The sequence below is a fragment of the Humulus lupulus genome, chromosome 8 (assembly GCF_963169125.1).
Source record: "Humulus lupulus chromosome 8, drHumLupu1.1, whole genome shotgun sequence".
In the NCBI taxonomy this organism is placed as follows: Eukaryota; Viridiplantae; Streptophyta; class Magnoliopsida; order Rosales; family Cannabaceae; genus Humulus; species Humulus lupulus.
In genome coordinates, this window is record NC_084800.1 from 23066599 (window position 1) to 23093354 (window position 26756).

Consider the following 26756-nt stretch of genomic DNA (forward strand, 5'->3'; position numbering starts at 1 on the left):
CCATTATCTGTTTAGACTCTGTATTTTTTTTTTTTTTTGTAAAATAGTTAAAATAGAACCCTAAACTCAATTTTGATAAAAAAAAATTGAATATAACAACATAATTTTTAAGTAGAATTATTTTATTTTTATTATAAATTTTTAGTTTAGTAAATTATTTGTAATTTTAGTTGAGAAATTATTGACCAAAATTGAATTTATAGTTCTATTTTAATCATTTCACAAAATATAGAGTACAAACAAATATTTTGGCAAATCACATGTCCATACAAGTACGGTACAAATTACAACATATATAGTTTAATTTTTTTTTCTGGAAAAATTGATTTATTGACCGCTTCCTTCCCCATTAAACCCTCCACAAACCCTAGTGCTAAGGTTTGGTTGCTGAGAAAAAAAATCGTCTTTTTCAGTTTTCACTACTTTTTTCTTCCTTTTGCATAACCAGAAAGATAATGAACTACAGATTCCAAAATCTTCTTGGAGCTCCTTACAGAGGAGGCAATGCTATACTCACCAACAACACTGAACTAATCTCCCCCGTCGGTAACCGAGTCTCTGTTATCGACCTCATTAAATCTCAAACCCTAACTTTGCCAGTTCAGTCATCTTCGAATATATGTCGAATTGCTGCCTCGCCCGATGGAGTGTTCCTCCTGACCGTCGACGAGAATCGCCGTTGCCTCTTCATAAACCTTCGGCGCCGAGTTGTGCTCCATCGTATTTCCTTCAAACACCCTGTAAATGCTGTCAAATTCAGCCCCAACGGTGCTTATATCGCCGTCGCCACGGGTAAGTTGCTCCAAATCTGGCGGTCTCCTGGCTTTAAAAAGGAATTTTTTCCCTTTGAATTGGTCAAGACTTTTGCTGATTGTGATGATAAGGTTACTGCATTGGATTGGAGCCCGGACTCGAGTTATTTGCTTGCTGGGTCAAAAGATTTGACGGCGAGATTGTTTTGTATGGAGAAATTGAAATCAAGCCAGGTTAGGGATAAGCCGTTCATGTTTTTGGGTCATAGAGATACGGTTATGGGTGTCTTTTTTGGTGTTGATAAAAAAATCAATAAGGTCTGCAAAGTTTATACTATTACACGCGATTGTTACATGTTTAATTGGGGTTTCAAGGCTAATGAAGCTGAATTTGATGAGATGGAAGTGGAAGCTTCTGAGCCACCCTCACCTGGTACCCCTGATAGGGATAGTGAAGGGAATTTAGAAGGTGACGATACTGGTAATTTGAAGAAGAGAGAGGATTATGATGGTAAAAGTAGTCATCTGGGTGAGGAGAGTGGGTATTTGCAGAAAGGGAAATGGGAGTTGTTAAGAAAGGATAATTTTAGTCAGGCCCCATCAAAGTTGACTGCATGCGACTATCATCGAGGGCTTGATATGGTGGTTGTGGGGTTCTCCAATGGCGTGTTTGGGCTGTATCAGATGCCTGATTTTGTATGCATTCACTTGTTGTCTATATCAAGGGAAAAGATCACAACTGCAGTTTTTAATGAGCTTGGTAATTGGTTGACTTTTGGGTGTGCGAAGCTAGGACAGTTGCTTGTATGGGAGTGGCGGTCGGAGACTTACATACTGAAGCAGCAGGGGCATTATTTTGATGTAAATTGCCTTGCATATTCACCAGATTCACAACTTTTAGCTACCGGAGCAGATGATAACAAAGTGAAGGTAAATGAGTATTTAGAACTTGCAAGTTCTTACTTCTTTTGCTATTTATACTTTAGGACCTTAGACGATTAATTCTACAACGTACTTGAACTCGAAGTCTGTTTAATCATACCCATATTATACAGGTTTGGACCGTCTCCTCAGGCTTTTGCTTTGTAACGTTTACCGAGCATACCAATGCTGTCACTGCTCTTCATTTCATGGGCAATAACCATTGTCTCTTAAGTGCTTCTCTGGACGGAACTGTTCGTGCATGGGACTTATTCCGCTATCGAAATTTTCGAACGTTTACAACCCCTTCTGCCAGACAATTTGTTTCTTTGGCAGCGGATCAGAGCGGAGAAGTTATATGTGCTGGCACTCTGGATTCGTTTGAGGTGCTTTTCTAATTGGTAGAGAGTTCTCGAGATTATTGGGATGTCATATGCCTTTGTTTGCTTATTTGTTTTTTTTTTTTTACGAATGACAGATTTTTGTATGGTCAATGAAGACTGGACGTTTATTGGACATTCTTAGTGGTCATGAAGGTCCTGTTCATGGATTGATGTTCTCTCCTTCAAGTGTGAGTGACTGAGTTCTATTATTTATTAATGCTTTTGTTCCCAAATGTTGTGCGCTCTTCACTCCCCAAATTAGCTCGGTTATATGTTTGTTTTGAAGTTTATCACTGCTATTTGAACACCTGCTTGAATGATTTACTTAGTTTTTATGTTGTGTTTTACAATGTAGGCTGTCTTAGCTTCATCTTCATGGGACAAAACAGTTCGTTTATGGGATGTTTTTGAGGGAAAAGGTGCAGTCGAATCATTCACTCACACACATGATGTTCTCACTGTGGTTTATCGCCCAGATGGAAGGCAGTTGGCTTGTAGCACATTAGATGGGCAAATTCATTTTTGGGACCCAATTGATGGCATACTAATGTACACCATTGAGGGATGCAGGGATATCGCTGGAGGGCGTCTTATGACCGATCGTAGATCAGCAGCTAACTCAAGTTCCGGAAAATGCTTCACAACCTTATGTTACTCTGCTGATGGGAGTTACATATTAGCTGGGGGATGTAGCAAATACATTTGTATGTATGATGTTGCGGATCAGGTTTGTGTTTACGCCCACACATTCTTTGTAAATAATTCTACATTTGAAAATATATATGTATAGATGGATTCTAATTGGACCCCATGTTGTGTAGGTGTTGCTTCGACGGTTTCAAATAACTCATAACCTCTCTTTGGATGGAGTGCTTGATTTCTTAAATTCAAAGAACATGACAGAGGCCGGACCACTAGATCTTATTGAAGATGACAATAGTGATGTGGAAGAAGGTGTTGACAAACAAACCCGAGGGAAATTAGGTTATGACTTGCCAGGATCCATGCCTAACCATGGAAGGCCAATTGTTCGAACAAAATGTCTAAGACTTGCACCCACTGGTCGAAGCTTTGCAGCATCAACAACGGAGGGTGTTCTTGTTTATTCAATTGATGATACTTTCATATTTGACCCTACAGACCTTGACATAGACGTTACGCCTGAGGTATTTAGCAGAAACTAGAACTACTACAAATCATTGTCACATACAACTATATACCAATGAGAGAATATTGAGTATTTTGGAATTATAGACCATCCTTTTTGTTTCAATGTGGTATAGGCAGTGGAGGCAGCACTGAATGAAGATCAGCCAAGCAGAGCTCTACTTATTAGCCTCCGTCTAAATGAGGATAGTCTAATTAAGAAAAGCATTTTTGCTGTGAGTCCAGTTGATATTCCCGCCATTGCCTCATCAGTCCCTCAAAGATATTTGCAGAGATTAATAGAGGCACTTGCAGATCTCTTAGAAAGTTGTGCGCATCTAGAATTCATACTAAGGTGGTGTCAGGTAATTATATCTTTTCATATCCTTTTTCTTTTGTATGGTCGATCATAACTTGTATTCGAGTTTCTGACTAAAACCAGCGTTGTTTTTGTTTTGTGGCAGGAGCTTTGTAAAGTTCATGGTGACTCTATACAACAAACTTCCCGAAATCTGCTTCCTTCTTTGAAGTCCTTACAGAAAGCAATCACTAGAATACATCAGGATTTGGCAGAGACTTGCTCTTCCAATGAATATATGCTAAGATATTTATGTTCTACGAGCTCCAACAAATAGATAATTTTATTGAGAGAGAAACATTAACCATTTTAATATCTGCCAGCGGTGGCTGTGCGAGCTTCATACGGCAGCAGAACTCGGTGCTTGAGATCACCATATGGAGGGAGGTCTCTTGTGTGTTAACTAAAAGAATCAGGCGATTTTTGTTATAATGACATTGGTGCTCCGATTTGCAGTTTGCTGTATTTCAAAGAAGAGTTGTATTGAAAACGAAAACCCAAGGAAAATTTTTGTTCTATATATTTTGTGATACCTTGAGATCATTTTGTTAAGTCGAGTGCATAAATTATATTATGTTTGAATAGGGATAAAGCAACAAATGAAGGTTTTTAGAGTTGAGTAGCAAAAGTTGATAGCATTGCGAAAATAACGTATAACACGATATTTACAAAGGGCTTACTTTATCTTTGATTTAGAATCAAGAAAAATAATCGATTACAGCGAAAATTGTGTATATATAATATATCTATAGATATGTCTACTTAGGATAATAGAACCTACTTACCGTCAATAATTAAAAAAATAAATTGGCGTAATATTACTTGATTTTGTGTGCTTAAATTAAAAATTAGTAAAAGCTATGCTCGAATTTTATTAAAAGACATTTTTTTTTTATAAAATCTAAAAACTCAATCATGTATTAAAATATGTACAGCCACTCCACTAGTATTATATAGTATGTTCGATCTTGAATTACAACTTCTTTCGAAAGAACTTTTTTTTATAGATGATTTACTTATCTTTATTATTTCTTCTTCGTCAAACGACAACGAGCGGGGTGAAAAAATAAAATAAAATAGAACATTAAAAAAAATACATCAGTTATTTTGAATGCCAGTAGCCACACACTTCTCACTTTCAAATTGCCATAATAAATAAAAAAAGTTCCCTTGATCACAGGAACAAATAAAAAGCCATTAGTTTTGACAAAGATCGAAAAGGTGAACTAGAAAGGTTGAAATACAATCCCAAAAGCCCTCAATATAATGTATTATTGCAACTTAACAATGGGACGTCCCAAACCCTTCAGCCATTTTAACCCACATTTGAACTTTATCCGCAACATCTGAAAAAACAGAAAACAAATGTTACAATTACCCCAAGGATACACAACCCTGACAACAACTTCAATAAACTACATAATTAACATAGTACATGTCTACATCTATAGCTTACAGCTATAAGCCAAGGTGGCTCTAAATTACGAGCCAAGTAACTCACAATGTGCTGCAATCACCACTGGTTATTGTAGCTTGACCATCTCTGATTCCGCCAATGAAGTCGTCGCCCATGAGGTGCTCTATCTTGAACAGAATGATTGCTCCTTCGAGTGAAAGGATTAGTTCCAGCCCCATAGTTTGAATGGGTGTCCGGAATAGTTTCCACCTCATAGTTTGGTTGTGGTGTGCGCCATCGCAGTCGTCTGGCATGGAGATTACTCTCATGAAAATTATTGCTCCGTCTAGTGCCAGAGCTAGTACTACCATCATGATGTAACCTTGGCATTCTATCTAATCTTCTATGATGGGACTGCTCTCTATCTCGTGAAGCATTCATAAAACGGGTAACAAGCACGATCTCAATAGAACGAAACATATTAGCAAAAAAAGAAGTCATCCAAGAATCAACATCATCTGATGGGTCTTCAAAACTACTCTCTTCTGCAAACCCTGGTTGTACTAAGCTAAGGACATCCTCCAAATCTCTTTCCCATTCCAACCTTCTCCAATCGCGCTGCCGTGTTGGATCCACCTCTGATGGCCGCACAAAAGGGTGTTCAGATCTCGCATGTTTCCTAAGTTCAGTGTAGGTTCCAGTAAAATCACAAGTCTCGGAAGAGCAACTTCTAACTTTGGTGTTCATGAACTGACGAGCAGGCAGTATTACAATATAGCCATAGACATCTCCTCGACAAAGAGGGCAGACCAGCTTTCCATGCATAAGGCTCCCACAAGGCCTGGTTAACCCAGGGAGTGATGGTTCTTCACTTATTCTGCGAGAGGCATTGCTTGTGAGAGGAATTTCTTGCAGCAATGCTGTTGAAGAGTAAGGCTCAGATGACTTACAAAACTGGTCAAGGCAGTTTGAGTGCCGGTAGCTCGTATTGCACATGTAAGGCCGGCAGCCCTGCTCATGAGATGAACATTTTAAAAGCACAGCATTATGTGGGTGTTCCATGCATATAGGGCACCTAGCATCTTCCCATTCTTTCATATCATCGACAGATCCCAATGGACTACTAAAATTGCATGGTTTATCATCCTTAGATGCACAAGGGTAAGGAGATGCCCTAGATTGATCAAAAGACAAGGACCGTACTCTTCTAACCTTTGGCATTTTTTATATTAAGATACCACCAGAATACTAAACTCTGTTTTTGGCATTTCAAAGCATGACATCCATCATGAGGCATTAAAACATAACAAGTTAGAAACAAGTCTTTAAATAAATACAGTGATTATGAGTAAGCAAACAGTAAATACGGAAACAAAGAGAAGGAAGGATCACAATGCACAGATTCAACAAAACAAGAATTTAACCAGAAACACAGAAAGTGAAAGTGTGCTTTTGTGTTTGTGAGCGAGCATGATGCATGCATTTGTGCTAGTGTATCACTGCCATTATTAAGTCACAAAATACAGAATATAGAACACTCTTGGGCAATCTCAATTGATATCAAACGAGCCTAACAATAAACAAACTCACACATTGAAAAACACTTTGTCATTGCCTTGTGTAAACTAAAAACTCAAACAATGCAAAAACAAAGCTAGGCCCTTGATTGTGTTAGGATATTTTTGAGCACCCTCTACATCCAATTCCGTCTTACCAAACAAGACTGACTTCTGACCAACCCAAGAATGGTTGTGAAGTTGGACCAGGTGAGAAGAATGAATCTATACTGGCTGCCAGTCGCTCAACTATTTGAGTGAATGGTGGTTGCTTTCTAGGTATCCTATCTCACAAAACACAAAAATGACTGAAACTCCTCTTTCTTACATTAGCAAAGAACTGGTCTTAGACCAAATCAAATAATGATACATTGAGTTGATTCAAGAAGCTCCCCTTTACCAACACAACCACATTGTTCTATGGCTCAACTCTTTTCAACACGTATTTATAAACCTCAAATAACAACCAACACTTCTCTACTAACTCTCAAACGGCCAAGCAAACTATAAGAATACAACAGAAACTAAACAGAACGCAACAGTAACAAGTATCCTATCTGGGTTTGAGATAGTTATACCTAACTCAAAAACTTCATATCACCATGGTCTTGCTAAATTTACTAAATGCTCATCCGAGATTTTCAAGTAGCCTCATACCTTGTTTCTCCAACACCGAAAGTGATTATACCTCCATGTATACAACAAATGTAATTATATTATAGCTATCAATTCTACAGAGATGATTAGAAAACTCAGAACCATGCATTATATATATTGAATCCAAAGCATATGCCACAGTTCCATAAGATTAAGTGTACATATTGGAGATTAAAGCAATCCATTTCTATAACTTGTACTAAAAAACTGAAATCCAGAACAATCTTCTTTTAATCTTATCTAAGAAATGACACTTACAAATTCAGAAACTTACGCCCATCTAGATTCTAAGACTGAGAATTCTAGGGAAATTCTTATCTCGTTCAGTTTGTTATTGACGCTTTCCAGCTCATATAGTCATAAAATGATAGAACATAATTTTTCAATTAATTCCTTTCCCTAAATTATTCCATTTAAAAAAAAAATCCAGTTTTTTTTTTTTTTTTTTTACAATTGACAAACCTTGCAAGCCAGAAAATTTAGGTATATACTACAGAGATTATTTACAAAACTAATCCAGCTAACCTAATCACATACGTCTTAGCATCTAACGTGAATCACAAGCACCCCTTACGAAAATCACAGTGAAAATTATGAACCATGTGAAACTATATTCTAAAATTCATAACAAATCATTTATTTTTAATATATATAAACAAAGGTTATCAACAAAAATTAAAACGATAAATAAATGATTTTTTCTTGGATTTTCGAATTGGAACTGATAGGATCCATCATAACATTGGTGGTGAATTAAAAAAGGGGAGAAAGAAGATGGGTTTACCGGAGAGACTTTTGATGATGAGGGAAACTTCTAGAAAAATAAGACAAATGAAGGAGACGGACAGAACCAGACGTGTGACGCCTGACCGGGTCCAGATTTCATATATATATATAACACCACCGTCTTCCACGTGACATTCGAGTGAAGAGTGAAAGTCCAAAATGTTCCAGTTGTATTTTCAGGCCCAAACGTTTGACCCAATTCAAAAACAAGCCCAGCCGAGCCCTTTTTTTTGCCTATTTAGAAAAATGCATTTTTGTATTTTTTAATTGATGGGTTTTTTTAATAAATTTTGTAAAAATATGGCCTTTTTTTTTTCTTCAAAAAGTGGTTTTTTCTAAGAATTTTTTATTTTTATGGGTTTAGTTTCTTATATTTTTTATAAAAATTATTTTATGTCATAGTTTTACTCTTCATCAAGTTTCTCATATTTAGTTAGCAAGCAATTGTGTTCTCATACTTTTTTTTTTTCTTTAATAATTTTTTTCATATAAATTAAAAAAAGTATAATCCTCATATTTTTGCACAACAATAGCTTAAAAGCTATATTTATGAAAAATCCATTTTTAATTTGGGAAAATTATGTTAAACCATCTTGTCAAAAAAAAAACATTTAGTTATTACTCTGTTTTATTGAACTTACAGATTTAATAATTTATCATATTAAAACTTTTCAATACTAATTATGGTAATTTGCCAAAAAAAAAACTCCAACCTATAATAGCTTTTGCACTTAATATCTTAATTTGAAACTTAAATTTATAATGCACAGTTTTAGAATGTTGTGTACAAAATAGGTTTTTTTATGGTTTAATAATGTATTTATGATTTTTTTTATGCCAATGATTTTAATAAGTTGAAGTATTATTTGTGTTAATGAAAAAATGATAAAGTATGAAAATCATTTGTCCCCAAAATGAGTGACTCTAAAATATCTCATCTAATTCAAAGATAAATGATAGACGAATACAAATGGTTAATGGAATTGAATGAAAATGAATCAATTTTCTTGAAAATAAATCGATAAATTGTGTCAAATGGGTACATCGTCTTTTTTTTTCTTAATTTTTAATTTTAATACATATAATTTTATAGAGCACGACTGCAATAGTGCACGTTTTTTATACACTACCATGGTGAATTGTATATTTTTATACATGTGTACAAGTTATGTTACATGAACGACTCACTATAGTAGTGTACAAAAGCGTGCACCATTATAATTTTGCCCAAATTTTTTCTTATAAGCAAGGGTACTTATTCTATCCGATCAACATTTTTACCTCTAACAAATCCAATCCAATTAAAAGTTGGATATTGGAAATAGGCATCCAATCAAATTGGATTGAATCAGTTATTTTAATCGGTTTTTATCTTTTATCTTGAATTTTAATATTAAAGAGATTAATAAATAAAAAAATATGCAAAATAAAAAATCATATAAAAAACTAAACATTATTTAGTAATTATATTACATCAAGACTTAAAAATTACTACGTTAAGTCTTCATCATGTTGGTTTTACAAACGAAATATTAAATTTACAACAAAATTTGAGTTATTAGTAGCAACACCCTTGTATGTTTATATTTTGCTATACTCAAACCCCAATCTTTATTTTTGGTGTAATATCTCCCACACTACCATTTTGTTAGTATATCCACTATCTCAATTCATTTTTTTTTCGTTATGTACCATCGTGGAGTCACGTTACTATTTCTTGTTTGTTCATGTCGTAATTCATTAATTATTTATTTTAAAAAATTATTAATTAGGATTTATTTTATATAAATTAGTTAGATGTATTTTAAAAATAATTTAAAAGTTAAAAAGACTAAAATTATAATGAAGAAAACAAAACACAAATTTATATTCTTTTAATAAAACACTGATCTCATGCACAATCTAGATTTCCAACCAATAAGACATTTTTTATAGGCAAAAACTCAACACTCAAATAAAAACAAACACAAAAATGTTTAAAACCAAATACCAACTGTAATGCCCCGGATTCCCTATTATGGTTAATGGCTGGATTAGTAGGCTGGGAGGGCCATAACTGTTTAATTATGCCATTAAGTGTGTTTATGCATGTGTATGAGAATTATATTATAATATGATGTTAAATGCATGCATGTGAGTCCACATTTGTTTACAGGGGTATTATGGTAATTTGGCCCGTTGAGGGTATAATTGAATATTTGTTTGTATGATAATGATATATTGTGAGACCACATTATAATGTGGATTGGTTCGAGTATTTCGACATGAGACGATCTTTAAACATGATTATCGGTTTGGTCATAACAGGTTTGAGCTCAGGGCTCGGGGTGAGTCTCGGGGTGATATTAATGGTTATAGCGTTACCGAGGATTTTAGGGTAACGGGATATGAAATATTGGTGTTTGAGGATATTGAGATTAGCGGGAATTGGGAAGCGTTAATTACGATTAACGGGTTAAGCTAGAAGTACCAATTTTGCCCTTGAGTTGGTTTAAGAGGCTTTGGATGGCATAAGGGTATTTTGGTCATTTTAGGGGTGGATATACTTGTTTTAAATGGCTGAAGGCTGTAGAATAAAAATAGAACAAAGCAGAGGCACACTCATTTTCCTTTCCCGTACATCATCCTCTTCATTTCTCATTTGAGGTTTTGAGCTTTAGGTGTGGATTCAAGCTAGGGAAAACTTCAAGGCTGAGTTAGTAGACTAAGTTCTGCTTGTGTGGGAGGTTCAAAACAGGTTTTAAGGTAAGCTTTGATCATTGAACTCAAGTTAAGCTCTGTTTTCGTTTTAGCTTTTAAATCATGAGTTTTGATGTGGAAGGTGTGAATCAAAGGGGGTTTTGGTGTTAGTTTGATTGGGGTTTGGTGTAAGTGAGATAAGGGTGTTGTTTGGGGGTTCAATTATATGTTTGGAAGAGGTTTAGAGAGGGATTGAAGGTCTGGTTTGAGAGGGAAAACACAGGGTTGAAAAACTGGTTCGTGTGGCCGACTTAGCCGTTCTGGGCTGAGCGCCGCGGCGCAGCAAGGGAGCGTCGCGGCCCTTAGCGTCTGGCAGATGGGGAGGCTCTCTGTTTGGGGGCGCGCCGCGGCGCAGCAAAGGGGGGCCACGGCCCTTAAGGCCAATTTTGCTAAAATGAGGTTTTTAGCTTAGGGATTCAAACCATAGGCCTCGGGGTTGGACCTAGCACCCGGTTGGGTAGTATTTGAGGTCTCGGGGGCTGGGATTTGGTTTGGGAACCCTCAGTTATCATTTTTATTGATGAATCCTATAATTTGGTTATGACTAGGTGACCATTGAGGAATCTAAAGGTTGATCGTTCTCAGGGGTCGTTCGTATAACTTTTCTCACTCGAACCAGAGGTAAGAAAACAGTGTATGAATACACTTGCACCCTGTATAGATATATGGCATGCATGGTTTGATATTTGAGGCATGCTGGTTGATATATGTGGACATGGATTGCATATTAAATGCTATTGAACGCTAATTATCTGTTTAAGACACTGACTAGTCACGGACCGACTCTAAAGTCGAGAATCATGCATTGGATGGCTCTATGGCATTAATGCTAGACCGGCCCTAGGGTCGAAGAACTTATAAGCGCTTGCCTGGTCTACGACCAGATGATTATAGCCAAGGTATATGACCCCGGTGACCGTTTGTCACAAGGCTAAGGGACGTTGTCCATAGTTTCGACTCTAGAGTCGTGAAGAAGGTTATGTTGGTGACTAATCACCTTGCACCTGTCCTAAACGAACTTATGAATGAAACACTTATCGATTAAGCCCTGGTGACCCTATCGTCACATGGCTAGAGGGAGCGATGCTCATTATTGTGACTTTTGGCTATTGTCACCTATTTGTTGGACTGATAGCCCTGAAGGAATTACTATGATTATTGTTGATATTATATCATGCTATATTGTGTTTTCTTGCTGGGCCTCAGCTCATGGGTGCTATGTGGTGCAGGTAAAGGGAAGGAAAAACTTGGCCAACCCTGAGTGGAGAGCTTGGGCGGTGTGATGTACATACATGGCCGCTTGACCGCCACGGTCAAGGAGTTCTCAGAGGGACTAGGGGTTTACCCTATTTTTGCCGCTTAGGCCGGCGGAGTCTGTAAATTTGGGACTGTAGCGACTCTTTTGTATTACGAACTATTTGTAAACATTTTGAAAGGCTCATGAGCAGTTTATTTACTTAATGAAAAGTACCCTTTCCTTTTACTGGTTTTCACCTTAACCTGATAATAACACTAGATCACGTTTTTAACCAAAGGACTCGGGTAGCGGGTCAAATTTCCGGTTCACCGTAACTGTTCTGGGGTAACCAGGGCGTTACACCAACCACCACCCAAAAGATGTTCATTCTCCATGAACAATTAGAGACCAACACCCAAAAAATGAACAATCAAAAAACACAAAGATGAACACCGAAAAAATGTGAATCCTAACCAGCACAAGCACCTACTCGCAAACTCCAATGCCTATCACCACCACCTTGCCACCGTCAAACAACACCAACCGAACATCCACGAGTGTCGTCCCGTCGATGAAGCCCCAAACCTTATCAGACCATATCCTACCACCTAGCTCAGTCCCCACCGCCCTAGCTTGGTCACCTAGATCTCCATGGGTGCCAACCTCGACCCAATCTTTGCAGGCTGCGAACAAACCTGCAAGATAAAGAGGAAAAATAATAAGTGGAAGATGAAGGAAGATAAGAATAAATGGGGAAAAAACCTCAGATTTTCATGGCTATCAACCCCAAATCTCCATGGCTACGATCAAACTTGCAAGAAAAAAAGGAAGAAGAAAAAGTGGAATATGAAGAAAGAAAATAAGAAATTAGGGAAAAAGGAGTGAAAAAAAAATAAGGTTTAGTTTTTAACATTTTATTAGATTTAAGATTATTATATTAAAATCATCTAGTTTTAAAAAAAATAATTTTCTTTATTTTAAATTAATTTAAATATCTTTATTCATTTTTTAATTTAAAAATTATGACATGCATTAGTTTTAGGTGACCACTTAGCTTCATGTTGGCACTTAACAGGAAAAACAAAATGGAGACTATGAATTTGCTAATAGAATAGAGGTTTGGGAGGTATTGCTACGAAAAATAAAGATTGACTGTTTAAGTTTAACAAAATATAAACAACATGAGTAGATTTTACCACCAATTATTTTTAAAATTTAAAATTAATAAGTCTCAAATCAATAACTAAAATGCTAATATAGCCTAAAAACAACAACAATAATGTGTCTAAAGGGCTAACATAACATCAAAACAACAACCATTATAACATAATTAAATGACACCCGATTAAAACTAACATAATTAAATATATTTATATTTAATATAATTTATATATAAATATATATTTTAATAAAAGTAATTGGATCAATTACTAATTAGATTTTCACAATTTCCTTTGCTATCTAATGGTATTCAATTTTTTATAATTTAATTAGTTAGATTGGTTCGAAATAATCTCAGCACCCTACTTATGATTCTATAAACTTAATAAAAAATAAAAACTGAAGACCTCCCTCAAGTTCCGATCCTCTTTGCCTCTTCTCTCTATTCTCTACGGCAACGAGAAGACTTCATCCACCGCTGCCCATCAAATACCAGCGCTTCGCTGATTCTCCCTAGCACCGCAAAGCTCCCAACGCGGACACCAAGCCATCTTCTCCGGTTCTTTGTACCTCCATGGGTTATCCGCATCAGGTGCATATTATATGGAATATATGTATGTATATTTTTGTAGGCTGGCTAAATACAAAAACTATATAGCTGATTTTTAGTGAATTTAAGCTAAAATTATTGTTCTTACTATTTTATCACAATAATTTTAAAATAAGAGTTTAGAAATTTTTTTTTTTGAGGGTAAAAGTTTAGAATTTATGACATGAAAATATCTTTTTATATATTTTTTTTTGTGATGCAAGTATACCAAAAGGTATGTTATAATGTAAGTTTGTGAAAATGAAGTTCAAACCAAATTTGCATATATGTCATTATTATTTTATAGTTTTTAATTATATCACAAATATAAGACCACTAAGCCCAAGCCCAGTAATGTTTGTATCCTTAGGTTTCATGACTTTCTTCTATCTTTTTTTCTCGTACGAACTTTTTTCGTCTCCCTTCCCACTTCGCAGTTCTTCCCAACCTCCAGTGCTTCTCTCCCCGCTTCCCAGCTCAGTATATACATCTCTTTCTACTCTCCTTGAGTTACCAGCCGTCCACCGCTACCGCCGCCGCATTTTCTAGCTGGCCTCGCAGCTTCTGAAAATCAGTAAGTGATGTTTCATGTTTGATATTTCAGGCCATATTCATATATTGGACTATGGTACTCAATTTCTATTGGTAGTTGCGTAAAATAATAACAATAATTCCAAAGGCTTACACTTTGAGTTATGTATGTAAATAATATCTGTACGCTCGAAAGTATCTAAGTGGGTTTTGACTGAGGAAGTGGGTTGAGCAGAATAGATAAAATTTATACAAAGAAAAAAAAGTGCTTGGATAAACAAATGGGTTTCCTTATTTTTCATTTTCTGTATCTGTGTTTGTTTGTTTGTGCTGGTTGAATTGAGATAGTTCTGAACTAGAGATTTGAAATCATTAATGGGAACTTTGGGAATTGTTGTATTTATGGTTTTGGAATTCTATTACAAGTTGGAGATGATTCTTGTTCGTATTTTTTTTTTATTATTATTATAGAAGTTTTTCTTTGAATACGCACTTTCTTTTTTCTAATTGCTTTCTGTACGTGAATGGCTTTTGCAAGATTGTAAAGGAGCAAATGAAGCACCTAATTGCGGCTTTCACCCCAGACGGTGATTACCTTGCCATTTTGTCTTCTAATGGAACGGTGAAGGCAAGATTTTTTTCCCCTCTATACACATCAATTTATGAAACATGTATACTGCACGTATACATATACTTTGAGAGGAAATGTTTAAAATAAGAAATGGGGGTTGGGAGATTTAAACTTTATATGCATATAAAAATATAAAATATTTTTTATATTTTCTTCTGGCCGACACCATGAAAGTGCTTTTTCAAAGTGCATAAATTCGGAACTTTGTAGTTTAGAAATAAGCACTGTAAGCTAATGGTGAACATGTAAATCTCTGCTTGCTTGGTTCTTTGTTCCAAAGAATTACATTCGTGCATGCATTGCTTTCAAACATAATTTTCTTATATTGATGGGAAATAATCAATAATTTACAGATTTGGAGCACAAGTGACGGGAGCTTATTCTCTGAGTGGAAGCAGTCGGATGAAAATCCTGGTAGTAGGTTCTCTTGTATGGCATGCAGTTTTGTTGGGAAAAAGGTAGTTTAAAACTCAAGGAAGCCTTTTGATTACTAAAATTATTCCTTTAAGTGATTGAAACTAAATAATCCCAAAGTCTGATTGTTTTTACTTTCAAATTTTAGCGTAGAAAAGTACGCGGTACCGTCTTGTTAGCTCTCGGCTCAGACAATGGGGATGTCTTTGCTGTTGATGTTTCATCTGGAGAGAAGAAGTGGGAAATTACTGGTTCCTTTCCTGGGTATGAAAGTTATTTTTGTCAACTAATGTGTATTATTATCATCTGAGACTTTATTGATTGGCACAAAGCGGTAACTAATAAAATAGTTTTATCTTGACTACAATTAGAATTAGGGAATTGAATTTAAAATTTATATTTTGTAATTGTACTGGCTTTTTAGGCTCACAAGTATCTGTTTTCTATATTCATTCTATGTTCTAGTTCTTGAGTTTGTGATGGTTGTGACGCTGTTTGCAAGTAATTAGTTTAGTTTATGTTGACCCAACTTTATTTTGGAAACAACATGCTTACTGCAATATGCAACCTGTTTATGAGAAAATATATATTTATTAATGCACACACACTAAACATTGATGTGAGAATAATATGCACTTCTATAATACCAATTGTAAAATGATTTAGCATTCAGAATTCAGATATATTTTCTTAAATGGTTGGCTACAGTATTCATGCCCTCATTCTAAGTCTTAAGGTTTAGACATGTAAGTATCACAGGTCTTCTTAGGAGAAACTGCTTTTTTTTTTTGGTCATGAAAGAATGCATGATTTTATCTACAATAATTTGGTCAAAATATTAAAAATTCAGATGAGCTGATAATTTTATACATATATCTGTTTGATACAGTGGAGTGGCTGGTTTATCTTTTACAAATAAAGGTCGTAGTCTACATGTGGTTGGAACTAATGGAATGGTATCTGAAATGAACTCGGAAACTGGAACCCCTATACAAGAGTTCAAAGCTTCAAAAAAGCAGATATCTGCTTTAGCTTTTTCTAGTGGTTAGTGATCAATGCATTATGTGTTTGTTTTTCCTTCACTCTCACTTTCTTACTTGACTTAATGATATCTCATTGATTTGCCAGATGAGAATTTTTTAGCAGTAGCTGATGATAAACTGTGTGTTTTAAGTTTGGAAGATGGGAAGAAACTTTTAAAGTTCTCTAATGAGACGGTGAGTTTCCTAAAACATATTTTGTAATGGGTAGTTTCTTTATCTTCAAAGTTCAAATAGTGATAGTTAAACTTATGTTCCATCAGGGCCATGTTCAGTTTGCTTCTATATCTGATGATGCCAGTGCCCTAGTTACGTCAGGCTCTCGAGATAAACATCTCCAAGTATGGAGTTTGGATAAGAATAGTGGTACAGTTAGTCGTGGCTCCGTTCTTTCTATGAAACATACTCCGTTAAGTTTTCAATGTAAAGATGGATGCAATGGAAAATCTAGTACGGTTGTCTTGGCGGTCTCAAAGTCAGGTGTAGCGTATGTGTGGCATTTGAATTCCCTATTAGAAGAGGAGGTTAATCCGATCAAAGTAACATGTAAAGTAAATGAAGATGAAAAGGCCCTGCAAAACAGTGAAAGTGTGAAGAATGGTCGTGTTTCTATTTTTGCTGCAAGATTACAAAGTTTAGATGCCACCAAAGATATGAAAGCGCTCATAGCTTTTGGGTCAATTGATCATCCACAGTTCAGTCTTGTGGATATTAGTAAATCAGGGCAGGATGTTGTCATAAATGCTTCAGATGAGACTACAAGCATTTTGGAAGATGGAGTTGCAAAAGGTGTGATTAACTTATGTTTCTGTTCATCAATCCCCTTTTAATTGCGTCGATTGCTTTGACTTTTTCTGACAGCTGAAAAACATGTATTTTCCAGTCTATTTGTCATTGTTTCTATAATTGACTTTTGTAATGTTGACTTTGTTTTGAGGTAAGAAAAGGTTGCTATAATTTCATTATAAATCACGAAACTTTTTATTCATCTATCTGTATCATGAGTGGACTGCATCAGTGTCTTTTTCCTTTATTCATAATTCTCCCTATATATTTTTTTTTTAATTTTTTAGGACATGATAATTATCTTTTTGAATATAGTTCAGGTAATTTTAGTTTGTTGTTTCTGAGAAAATGTATTAGGAGTATTTGTGGATTAATTTGGTTTATTTTGTTAACTACATTTGTACACGGATCACAAGGCTGAATCATAAGATCATTGTTTTAGCTATTTATATCATAAGATTATAGAATGTTTGCTATACTAGCTTAGTCTCTAAAAACAATCTTTATTACAGCTGATTTGCAGCCAGAAGCAACTGTTTCACCGAAGAAAAATAAAAAAACAAATAAGAAGCGACTGGCATCTGAAGCAGATCAATCAACTGTAGGTGATATGGTTGATATTGGTAAGAATTTAATTACTAGGATGAAACACTTAGGGATGTAATGGGGTGGGGTCAGTCTTTCAGTTGCCTCTACCATTTCCATTACTATTTCATTATACCATCCACATACCATTCGTTACTATTTCTGTATACTATCCTCATATACGCCAGAAACATGTGTACAAATTGAGAAAATTCTAATAATTGAGGAACCGAGAGTAAAGGTTTGCTTGCGTGATAATTGGGCCCTGGTAAATGCAGGTCCTGGAGAAGCTGCCGATGGAGTACTTGTTGATGACGATATAAATGAGCCAACTATGGGAGAAAAACTTGCGGGTCTAAATCTAGTAGAAAATAATACAGCAAAGAGCAATGAAAATGACGAGTCTTCTGTCATTAAGCCTCCTAGTGCAGACTCTGTTCATGTTCTGCTTAAGCAAGCTCTACATGCTGATGATCGTGCCATTTTGTTAGATTGCTTATATACCCAAGATGAGAAGGTATCTCTTTACTTCTTAGTTTAACTAATAATAGTGGCTGTTACTTTATTGTTACTTTGTAAATACTCGTGACATAATCTCTGATATCAGGTTATAGCAAAATCAATCTCACTGTTGAATCCATCAGATGTTTTGAAGCTATTACAATCTCTCATATCCATTACTCAGTCAAGGTAAGAACTTATCTTAGGCTGTGCACGTAAATGATTTTGTATAATGGTCTCTTACATTATACCTTATTGTCGCTTGCTTAATTTAACAGCCTGCTTGGTCGTAATTTAACTGCTTTTTTAAACCCAACTCAGGGGTGCAGTCTTGGTATGTGCACTTCCATGGCTGAGAAGCCTACTTCTTCATCATGCAAGTGAAATTATATCGCAGGAATCTTCTTTACTTGCCTTAAACTCGCTGTATCAGGTAAATTATTATCCAAAACTTAAACACCCAAGAAAGCAAATTGAGCCCATGCTTAAGAAGTAACCATGTGAACTCATGAAAATTATGAAATTGAAAGCTCATCTTAATTCATATGCAGCTTATAGAATCAAGAGTTTCTACTCTCCAGTCAGCTCTTAAAGTGTCAAGTGTCTTGGAAGTGCTTTATACAGGGGTAAGTGTGTTGTTGATAAAGTATACAATGGCTTCACTGATAAAGCTTTTTTACTTATTAGATATTTTTCCTGAACAGAATGCTGACGAGGATCAAGATGAAACTGAAATGAACGTGCCAATTATTTACGAGGACAGAGATGAAAGTGAGGAGTCTGAGGACGCCATGGAAACCGATGATGAGAACAGCGATGATGCTGACACAGACAATGACGAGGAGGCACCCGAAGGAGCCTTTGGTGATCTTAGTGATCTTGAAGGCATGAGCGAGTAGCTGAAGCTTTGAGTTTCCTGTCAAAGTTTTTGTAGGAGAGAATGTAACTTTACATATTTTTTTGTTTTAACGTGATGAGCTTAAATATTACTAAAATCAATGAAAATTTTGCACATGTGAGCTTGAATATTCCTAAAATGATGAAAATTTTGTCCACGTTTTTCACTTCTCTATCTCTCCCTTTCTTTTCTCTCTCCATTCTCCCTTGTTAAGTATATTCATTTACATCTACATAAAAAAAATAAAATTCTCTTTCATAAAAATACCTATTATGTAAAATTATTAGTCGGTCAATAATCTATTATTATCATTCTCTCATAGGTTCAAGGTTTGTTAGATGATTTGATGAAGAGTAATGATATGTGCACACACTTATGTGCCACACTAAAAATGATTGGTTAATTTTTTTTGCAATATTTGGGTATTATTACTCTTTGATGAATATTATTTGGCTTTTTTTAACGAGGATTAAAATATGTTTAGAATCAATTTAAATCATGCTTTATTTTAATGTGAGGATTAAAATATGTTTAGAGTTAATTTAAATTATCAAATTATCAGTGTAAAACCATAATAAAAGAGATGGGTTGGGGGGGAAGAGTTTTCGGCGGGCAATTTTTTTTGATAAAAATAGAATAGACGGTACTTCACAAAAAAAAATCCATGGTTGTCGCTTACTGAATAATCACCCACCAAAATTCAATTAATATAAAATTTAGATTATAATTTTTGGCTTCTTATATTGTTTTGTTGCTGAAAATTATGGATGTCACTGTGTTCTTAACATTTTTCTCCTCCAATAACCATGTCTCAACAATGGTTGTTAAAAATATCTGAAGTTAAAATAATCCATACGCTTTATTTTTTTAGATAAGAAAGACAAGTGTCATCAGCTAGTTAAAATTACGTGTTTTGTGTTGAGATTTACATTAACCTTTTTGAATGACATATTTTGATAAGTAGATATAAAGCCATTTACGTAGTAAAAAAAAAGTATATTCTATAATTTCAATGCATTTTACAGCCCTATGATTATATGAGAATAACCCTTCACGACTTCACTTCATTTCATCATACATTGAAACGCGGGACTGAACGAAAAACAGCATAAGAAAAATACAAAAACGACAATTGAAAAAAAAACACACACAAAAACGACGACAAAAGTAACAACTACTACTACTAAACTAATAGTCCCTGCCCCTGGTCTTAAAGCCCTCCTCATCGTCGTTCTTGGCCATGCCGAGTGAGCCTTTCACAGCATCAGCAGTGGTTTGGGCCATGTGTTTCATCTTCTCCCCAGTGTCTTGAAGAATCCCCGCGGCCTTGTCTTTCCCCTCGTGGGCCATCTCTCCGGTCCTTTCCGCCGTCTCTGACGTCTTCTCTTTCGTGGTCTGGGCCGCGCTCTTCGTCTTGTCCTTCGTGGCCTGGCCCGTCTGGTAAGTCTTGTCCTTAGCTGCTTGGGCCGTATCTGAGGTCTTATCCTTCGCCGCTTGGGCCTTGTCCCCCACTGAGCCTGCCATTTGGTTGGCCTTCTCCTACAAAAAGCCCAAAACAAAAAAAAGTGTCATATTTCTAAACCTTTCACTTTGAAAATAAAAAAGTACAACTTAGTAACTAGATATAAACGACTTTACCTCAGTACGGCCCTTGGCTTCAGCAGCTCTACGACCCTGGTCTTGGGATGCCATTTTTCTTTCTCTCTTCTTTTGGACTAAGAAAGTGAATGTGAATTTTGCAGTAGCTTCTTTCGATGGTGCAATATGAAAAATCTTATGAACTTGGTAAATTTTTGTTTAGTGTTGATGAGGAGTGTTTCTGTGTGGCAATTTATATAGTGTTTTTCTATAGGGTGAGCCATCGACACGTGTCTTCATAAGCTGACACCTGTATGCCACGTGTCTTTCTCTGGTAACGAAAGGTGCATAACCTGCGCTGTATGTGACATTTGGGGAAAATAAAACTCATGACTCAGCCTATGTGATCTTGCCACGTGGTTCCCTTACAATCAACATACACGTGGTTAGTACAGAGAGCTTACACGCTAGTTTGTTAAAGTATAATAAGCCACATGCAATCTATATCTATCTTTTTAGGGAGAGCGTTATGATTGATTGGGTAAGTTTTAGCCCACCAAATAATGCAAATTTATCAAAGAAAAAGTGAGAAGTTGCTTTTTTTTTTTTTTTTTTAAAGGAAGTTGCTTTTAAGATATTTTTGCATCATACAACACTTTTATATTTAAATTAAGTAAATATTTTTAAAAAAAATCTAACTAAATGAATGGTTTGGTAGACTTTAAGGCGGATAGTGAGGAAAATAATGTATGTTTTATTAATGCTCGAATTTGATTTTCTTAAGAAAAGGTCACTTAAATGTAGTGTTAATTGTGGGTTTAACTATCACAAACGAATTCATGCTCCTAGATGGTGACTTTTCCTTGTTTCTTTACGTGGATTTTCGTTACATGAGACAAATAAAGAGACTAAAGCCATTTTTTATTTATTATATTTTACATTGTAAGTAGGATTATTTAATGTTGCCATGACATATGATGTTATCAAGCATACACTCTATGTTATTTTTTATTGAGTAATGTTATATACTTAAAAATTACATAATGCTGTAATTATTCTTAGGTAAGATTACAAATTATGTGGTTAAAAATTAATATATGTTTAACATTGTTCTTTTTTGACCGACTCAATATATGTAACCTTATTATAACCATTTTAGGAATAAAACAATGTAACTCTAACCATTTAAGCAATTAAAGAACTATAATATTTTAAGATGCAATAAAATTATCTATTATATATAGGGTGAAGCCATTTTTATGGTTATAATTTTAATATTTTTATATGACGATATACATTGTAAATTTTATAATTTGTTTGAATATTATTTTCAACGCTGTAAATTATTTTAAATTTATTAAAAATTTACAAAATATTTTAAATGACTAAAATATAAATTGTCATCTAAAAAAATTAAAATTATAATTGTCTAGTTGTAGAAAATTATAATATTATATATATTATATTAGTTATATTAATAAAGTATTTAAAATATTATTAACATATTATAAGATACTTTTTTTTTCCTAATATGGAAAGAAAATTGAAGAAAATAAAAATTATAGAATTTGAAATTAGCAACAATTTTATTTTATATATATAATTTTTAGAAAACAAAGAATATACAAATGAGGTAAAAATATAAATGATTTCATTTATAAATCTTTTGTACTTTTTCCAAATTAATGTTTATAACTAAAAAAAAGCAATAGCTTTTCTTTTCTTATTTATTGTTATAATTATGTAATCGTTTAGAATAATTAATTTTTTATAATACATAAAACATATATTATTTTTTAAATTATCTTAGAAACTAAGTAAGAAATAGATATAATTTTTCAAACTTCTTTAATTATTTTTGAAATATTACCTTTCATTATAATTTTTTGAGATATATTATACATTCTACTTTACTATCTTGTTGATTGTTTTAATACCAATTTTAATATAAAAAATGTCTCTATTTTAATTATATAATATATCTAATATATATAAATCAAATTCTATTTTTTTTTAAAGTAAAATCTAAACAATATTTAAACAATTCTAAATAATTAAAAATTGAAAATACTGAAATTTAGTGATCAGCACAAAGGGTTGAGAAAGTCAAAATAAGTACAAAATTTAATTTTTGTTAATTTTTTAAAAATTAATTTACGTTAACAAAGTTGGATTTTTTAAGGGTCATATTTATTCTCTTGCTGTTTGCTTGTTGAATTTTTTCACTTTGATATTTGAATATTGGGGAAAATTCACATTGTGTTTGCATCTGCAAGGATTATGATAATCTTTTGTTTTAATTTGCAAGAATCATGCTTGAAGTTAATGTATAATTAATAGGTAATTACATTGTATTTTAAAATATATTATGTGTTTGGATATAAGTAGTAGCTTTATTTAAATTATTATTATATTTACAATAACTTAAAATAAGATTGAAAATTATATAATGTAATTATACAAATTCTCGTACCGCTATAAAACTGAAGAGTGTAAGTAAGACTTCAATTTCCTTAGTTTACTATACTTATGTTGAGAATGACAACTCTATTTGTTAAGTAATAGCATCACACTATTGTTGTGACAGACAATTCTGTCTGATTAGTTAGTACCACATTTTTGTTTAAACATGTATTTTATCTGTCATATAACAAATTGCCAGATTGTCTTTCTATGTCATTTTTATTCAGCTTACTGGAACAAGTGAAATGCCACTAATCTCTACTATATATAATTCGACTTTTTTTTGTCTTCACCTTTTGTAAGCTTCTTTGTTCATGGAAATTTCGGTGCTTGGTTCATCTTTTTTTGTTATCGAAGCTTTAAGGGAATTCAAGTTGTTACTCGAGAAAAGCTTGAGATTAAGTTGAAGGGATAAGGTTTAAGAGAATTCAAGTTGTTACTCGGGAAGAAACTTGAGATTAAGTTGAAGGGATTCCTAACTGTATATACATTAGCGTGATGTTTGGTGTTTAAAGGTTTCTATAAAAATAGAGAGTTGGATACAAATTCTTTAGGAATTTTAAATTGTTTTTGTGTATTTTTAGTGAAGTTGTCCATATCTCAAGTAGGTCCTATGATAATAAGTGAAGATCAATCTTGACTTTTTGGTTTATTTTAGTTTACTATTTTTTTTTTGGTTAGGAATAAATTTTATTATTCAAATTAAAAAATTATAAGATTATAATTTAACTTTATTTTCTAGCCAAAGAAGATGCAAAAATGCCTCAAAAAATTAGACAATAAAAGATTATAACCCATTTTTATTTAACCAAATGAACACCTACAAAATAAAAAATAAAAGTGGATTAGTATGAAATAGTAAATAATGAAAGCAGTAATATGATTTAAAATTTTGATATTAAAAAAATATTTTCTTAAATAATTTTAAAATGAAAAAACTAAGACTTATCTCAGAAGTCTCCAAAATTGGATATGTCATATCTCTATATCTAATTAGTTCTTTAGGCCAATAAGATACATACTGTAACGCCCTACTATTCATGGACCTTTACACTGTGTATTTTAAATAGTGCTAAACTCGTTAAATGAATTATTTGGCCATAATCGTGTAACTAAATGTGATTAACGATTTAGAGTTAAAATTTTTGGTCAAAGATACAAATATTTCACTAAAACGTGTACTGTATACATTGGGATCCCAAAAATACATTTAAAAAGGTTAATTACAATAAAAGATTTACAACCAGCCGACCTAAGCGGAAAAATAGGGTTTAACTCTAGTTCCTCTTAAACCTCGGTCGTGGTGGTCGAGCAGCCGCATATGTACACATCATCATCTAAGCTCTCCAACTTAAGGATAGTCCAACTTTCTTTTACTTTTACCTACACCATATAGCACCCGTGAGCCTAGACTCAACAAGAAAACTCAAACATGCTCATAAGCAGATAATAACATGTCACCAAATCATAATAAAGCATGCCTAGCAGTAATAACTCTATTCATGCATGCAGGTAGGTAAAAATAAAAGATTATGGGGTCCTGCGCCCTGAGTAGATGACTGTTAAGTCAATTTGGGGTCATGCGCCCTGAATTGATGACTATTAAGTCACTCTGGGGTCCTGTGCCTTGAATAAATGACTATTAAGTCAATTTGGGGTCATGCGCCCTAAGCCATGTGACGTTCCAGTCACCTGAGCCTTTTAGCCTTGGCTCTGAGTAACTAACTTTAGACCAGCCAAGTGCTTTAGTTTTCTTCGACCAATAGGTCGGTCGAGCATATAATGCTCCCGTTGATTAGATCTAATCATATTGACCAACGTTCAATGCGCTATTGCCACTCTTGACACATAAGTCAATTCCATACGACCAGCGCTCAGTATTATTGCCAATCATGACTGATAAGTTAGAGCTTCACGACCAGCACAAACACCATTGTCATTTCTGACTAATAAGTCAGTGCGTAGCTCAGATAAACAATGTATTCCAACATTCACAATGCAACATATATCCAGATATAGAGCAATCGACATGCTTCATCAACAATCACCAGCATAATTATGATCATGCACATTTACAAAGACTCAAGCTCTGATCAATTCCATATTCAACATTCATGTCATGCCATAATCACATGTATCGCATGCATCACGTACTGGGTGCAGTTTTCTTACATTTGGTCCAAGCACAGGTTACCAATTGTTGACCGGATTTTTGGCCAACGATGTGAGAATGTCAAAAACGATAAAACCTTCAAGAGAATTTTAAACGACACAGACGGTTTTTTAAAGAAATTAAATAACACACAAAATTTTTATAGTGGTTCAGCCCCAATATGTTGGTAATAGCCTAATCCACTTAGAGATATGATTATTTATCTACACTCAAGATCAGATGAACCTGTGTCAACTGAGTTTCTTCAGTGTAAATTCTCAGAATACAAAAGAGTTCTCTCAAGAAAAAGCACTCTCTCTCTAGAAAATTCAGATCAAAACTCCAAATTTCCAAAAGTCCTTTTCTAATCCCCTAAGCCATATATTTATAGGCTTAGAATTATACACCTGCTCTCCCCTAGAATCGAGATATTTCATTCTATTTAAATTACAAAAATATTCAAAATTTAACAGAACACCCAATTTGTGGGAAGAATGAGAGATTCCCGCATATGCCAAAACCGATTCTTGTTGAAGCCGTTTCTGGGAATCTTGACGTAGTCTGTTCTACCTGATTGATGAATATCACCTTCTGGTCGACCATACCTCTACTGGACAGTCACGCACTTGGCTGGTAGGACACGCACTCCTCTGGTCTAACATGGCATGTCTCTGGTCTAACATGGCACTCTGGTCTAGCATGCCATGTCTCTGGTCTAACATGGCACTCTGGTCTAGCATGCCATATCTCTGATCTAACATGGCACACTGGTCTACTCCTAAGCCAAGTCACCCATCCATTCCTTGTCAGTTGTCATTCCTATTGCCACATCATTATTTTCAAATTTTGGGGATAGCATTTGCCCCCCAAAGTTTATTATATGATGTCTCAAATAATAAACTTTCTTCTTTATAGTTGAGGTACTATATATAAAAAAAATGTTCATCTCTCGCCATGCAGCAGACCACAACTCCCCAGACCACGATCACTGCAAAAAATTGTCCATAATCGTGGGGAGAAAAAATATCCCAGGAATTTCAAGGGTCCAAAAATAAGTGGTAACTCCCACTTTTTTTCTTTAAATAGGTCCCTACACTTAATTCCCACACACACAAGAAAGTTAGAGTTCAAAAACCCTCCATCTTCTTTTCCTTCTTTCTTTGGCCGAAACTCCTAGAGTCTTTCCTTCTCTTGGTCGAAATTTCAAGGTCTTCAAGGTGAATCTCTCCATTTCTTCAAGCACTGCTCCAAGCAAATCAAGGGCTCTTCAAAGTTGGGTAAGCCTTCTCTTCCATCTTTACTTGTGTTATTTTTTTTTTCAAAACTTCATGAAATAACTTGTTATGGTCGAAACTTCATAGGGGATTTTTCCTTGAATTTGCTCATGAATCTTAGAAATATAATGTGTTTGATGGCTGTTTTGATGATGTTTGTACTATGGGTAACCCCACATTAGCTTCAATTTCATGAGAATTTCAAGAAAAATAGGTTAATTT

The 26756-nt window shown here is 34.4% G+C and overlaps 4 protein-coding genes across 10 annotated transcripts; 2 read left to right on the forward strand and 2 right to left on the reverse strand.

Moving 5' to 3' along the window:
- The first annotated feature begins 324 nt into the window (after nt 1-324).
- Nucleotides 325-4098, forward strand: LOC133796345 (periodic tryptophan protein 2). Its single transcript, XM_062233815.1, has 7 exons — nt 325-1682; nt 1808-2059; nt 2152-2244; nt 2412-2783; nt 2878-3222; nt 3340-3567; nt 3667-4098. The coding sequence occupies exons 1-7, from the start codon at nt 456-458 to the stop codon at nt 3835-3837; spliced, it is 2688 nt and encodes an 895-aa protein (XP_062089799.1). The 5' UTR covers nt 325-455; the 3' UTR covers nt 3838-4098.
- Nucleotides 4099-4619: 521 nt separating this feature from the next.
- Nucleotides 4620-8056, reverse strand: LOC133796346 (uncharacterized). Of its 5 annotated transcripts, none has more exons than XM_062233816.1 (3): nt 7954-8056; nt 5062-6211; nt 4620-4906 (listed from the first exon to the last, which is right to left on the reverse strand). In XM_062233816.1, the coding sequence occupies exon 2, from the start codon at nt 6175-6177 to the stop codon at nt 5074-5076; it is 1104 nt and encodes a 367-aa protein (XP_062089800.1). In that variant the 5' UTR covers nt 6178-6211; nt 7954-8056; the 3' UTR covers nt 4620-4906; nt 5062-5073. The 5 variants fall into 5 exon arrangements, 4 of the variants coding, with proteins under 4 accessions (XP_062089800.1, XP_062089803.1, XP_062089802.1 ...); XM_062233819.1 differs by having other exon boundaries at nt 5062-5967; nt 7954-8032; XM_062233818.1 differs by lacking the exon at nt 7954-8056 and adding an exon at nt 7091-7944 and having other exon boundaries at nt 5062-5967.
- Nucleotides 8057-13448: 5392 nt separating this feature from the next.
- LOC133796347 (uncharacterized) lies at nt 13449-19233 on the forward strand. 3 transcript variants are annotated; one of them, XM_062233821.1, is made up of 14 exons: nt 13449-13684; nt 14119-14255; nt 14751-14840; nt 15197-15301; nt 15406-15521; nt 16147-16301; nt 16386-16474; nt 16561-17086; nt 17596-17706; nt 17947-18185; nt 18276-18358; nt 18491-18602; nt 18721-18795; nt 18874-19233. In XM_062233821.1, exons 3-14 carry the CDS (start codon nt 14766-14768, stop codon nt 19066-19068), a joined length of 1881 nt encoding a protein of 626 aa, XP_062089805.1. In that variant the 5' UTR covers nt 13449-13684; nt 14119-14255; nt 14751-14765; the 3' UTR covers nt 19069-19233. The 3 variants fall into 3 exon arrangements, with proteins under 3 accessions (XP_062089805.1, XP_062089804.1, XP_062089806.1); XM_062233820.1 differs by lacking the exon at nt 13449-13684 and having other exon boundaries at nt 14077-14255; XM_062233822.1 differs by lacking the exon at nt 13449-13684 and having other exon boundaries at nt 14077-14255; nt 15411-15521.
- Nucleotides 19234-20048: 815 nt separating this feature from the next.
- LOC133793578 (late embryogenesis abundant protein 2-like) lies at nt 20049-20866 on the reverse strand. The gene is made up of 2 exons (XM_062230895.1): nt 20706-20866; nt 20049-20606 (listed from the first exon to the last, which is right to left on the reverse strand). The coding sequence occupies exons 1-2, from the start codon at nt 20757-20759 to the stop codon at nt 20256-20258; spliced, it is 405 nt and encodes a 134-aa protein (XP_062086879.1). The 5' UTR covers nt 20760-20866; the 3' UTR covers nt 20049-20255.
- Nucleotides 20867-26756: the final 5890 nt, after the last annotated feature.

Excerpts from the sequence above, each read along its gene's own strand:
- LOC133796345 (XM_062233815.1), top strand. The coding sequence starts at position 456 with ATGAACTACAGATTCCAAAATCTTCTTGGAGCTCCTTACAGAGGAGGC. Across the intron at positions 2,245-2,411 it reads TGATGTTCTCTCCTTCAAGT|GCTGTCTTAGCTTCATCTTC; the intron begins GTGAGTGACTGA and ends TTTACAATGTAG. Across the intron at positions 3,223-3,339 it reads ACATAGACGTTACGCCTGAG|GCAGTGGAGGCAGCACTGAA; the intron begins GTATTTAGCAGA and ends AATGTGGTATAG.
- LOC133796346 (XM_062233816.1), bottom strand. The coding sequence starts at position 6,177 with ATGCCAAAGGTTAGAAGAGTACGGTCCTTGTCTTTTGATCAATCTAGG.
- LOC133796347 (XM_062233821.1), top strand. The coding sequence starts at position 14,766 with ATGAAGCACCTAATTGCGGCTTTCACCCCAGACGGTGATTACCTTGCC. Across the intron at positions 15,522-16,146 it reads ATTACTGGTTCCTTTCCTGG|TGGAGTGGCTGGTTTATCTT; the intron begins GTATGAAAGTTA and ends TGTTTGATACAG. Across the intron at positions 18,186-18,275 it reads TATATACCCAAGATGAGAAG|GTTATAGCAAAATCAATCTC; the intron begins GTATCTCTTTAC and ends CTCTGATATCAG.
- LOC133793578 (XM_062230895.1), bottom strand. The coding sequence starts at position 20,759 with ATGGCATCCCAAGACCAGGGTCGTAGAGCTGCTGAAGCCAAGGGCCGT. Across the intron at positions 20,607-20,705 it reads AAGCCAAGGGCCGTACTGAG|GAGAAGGCCAACCAAATGGC; the intron begins GTAAAGTCGTTT and ends GGCTTTTTGTAG.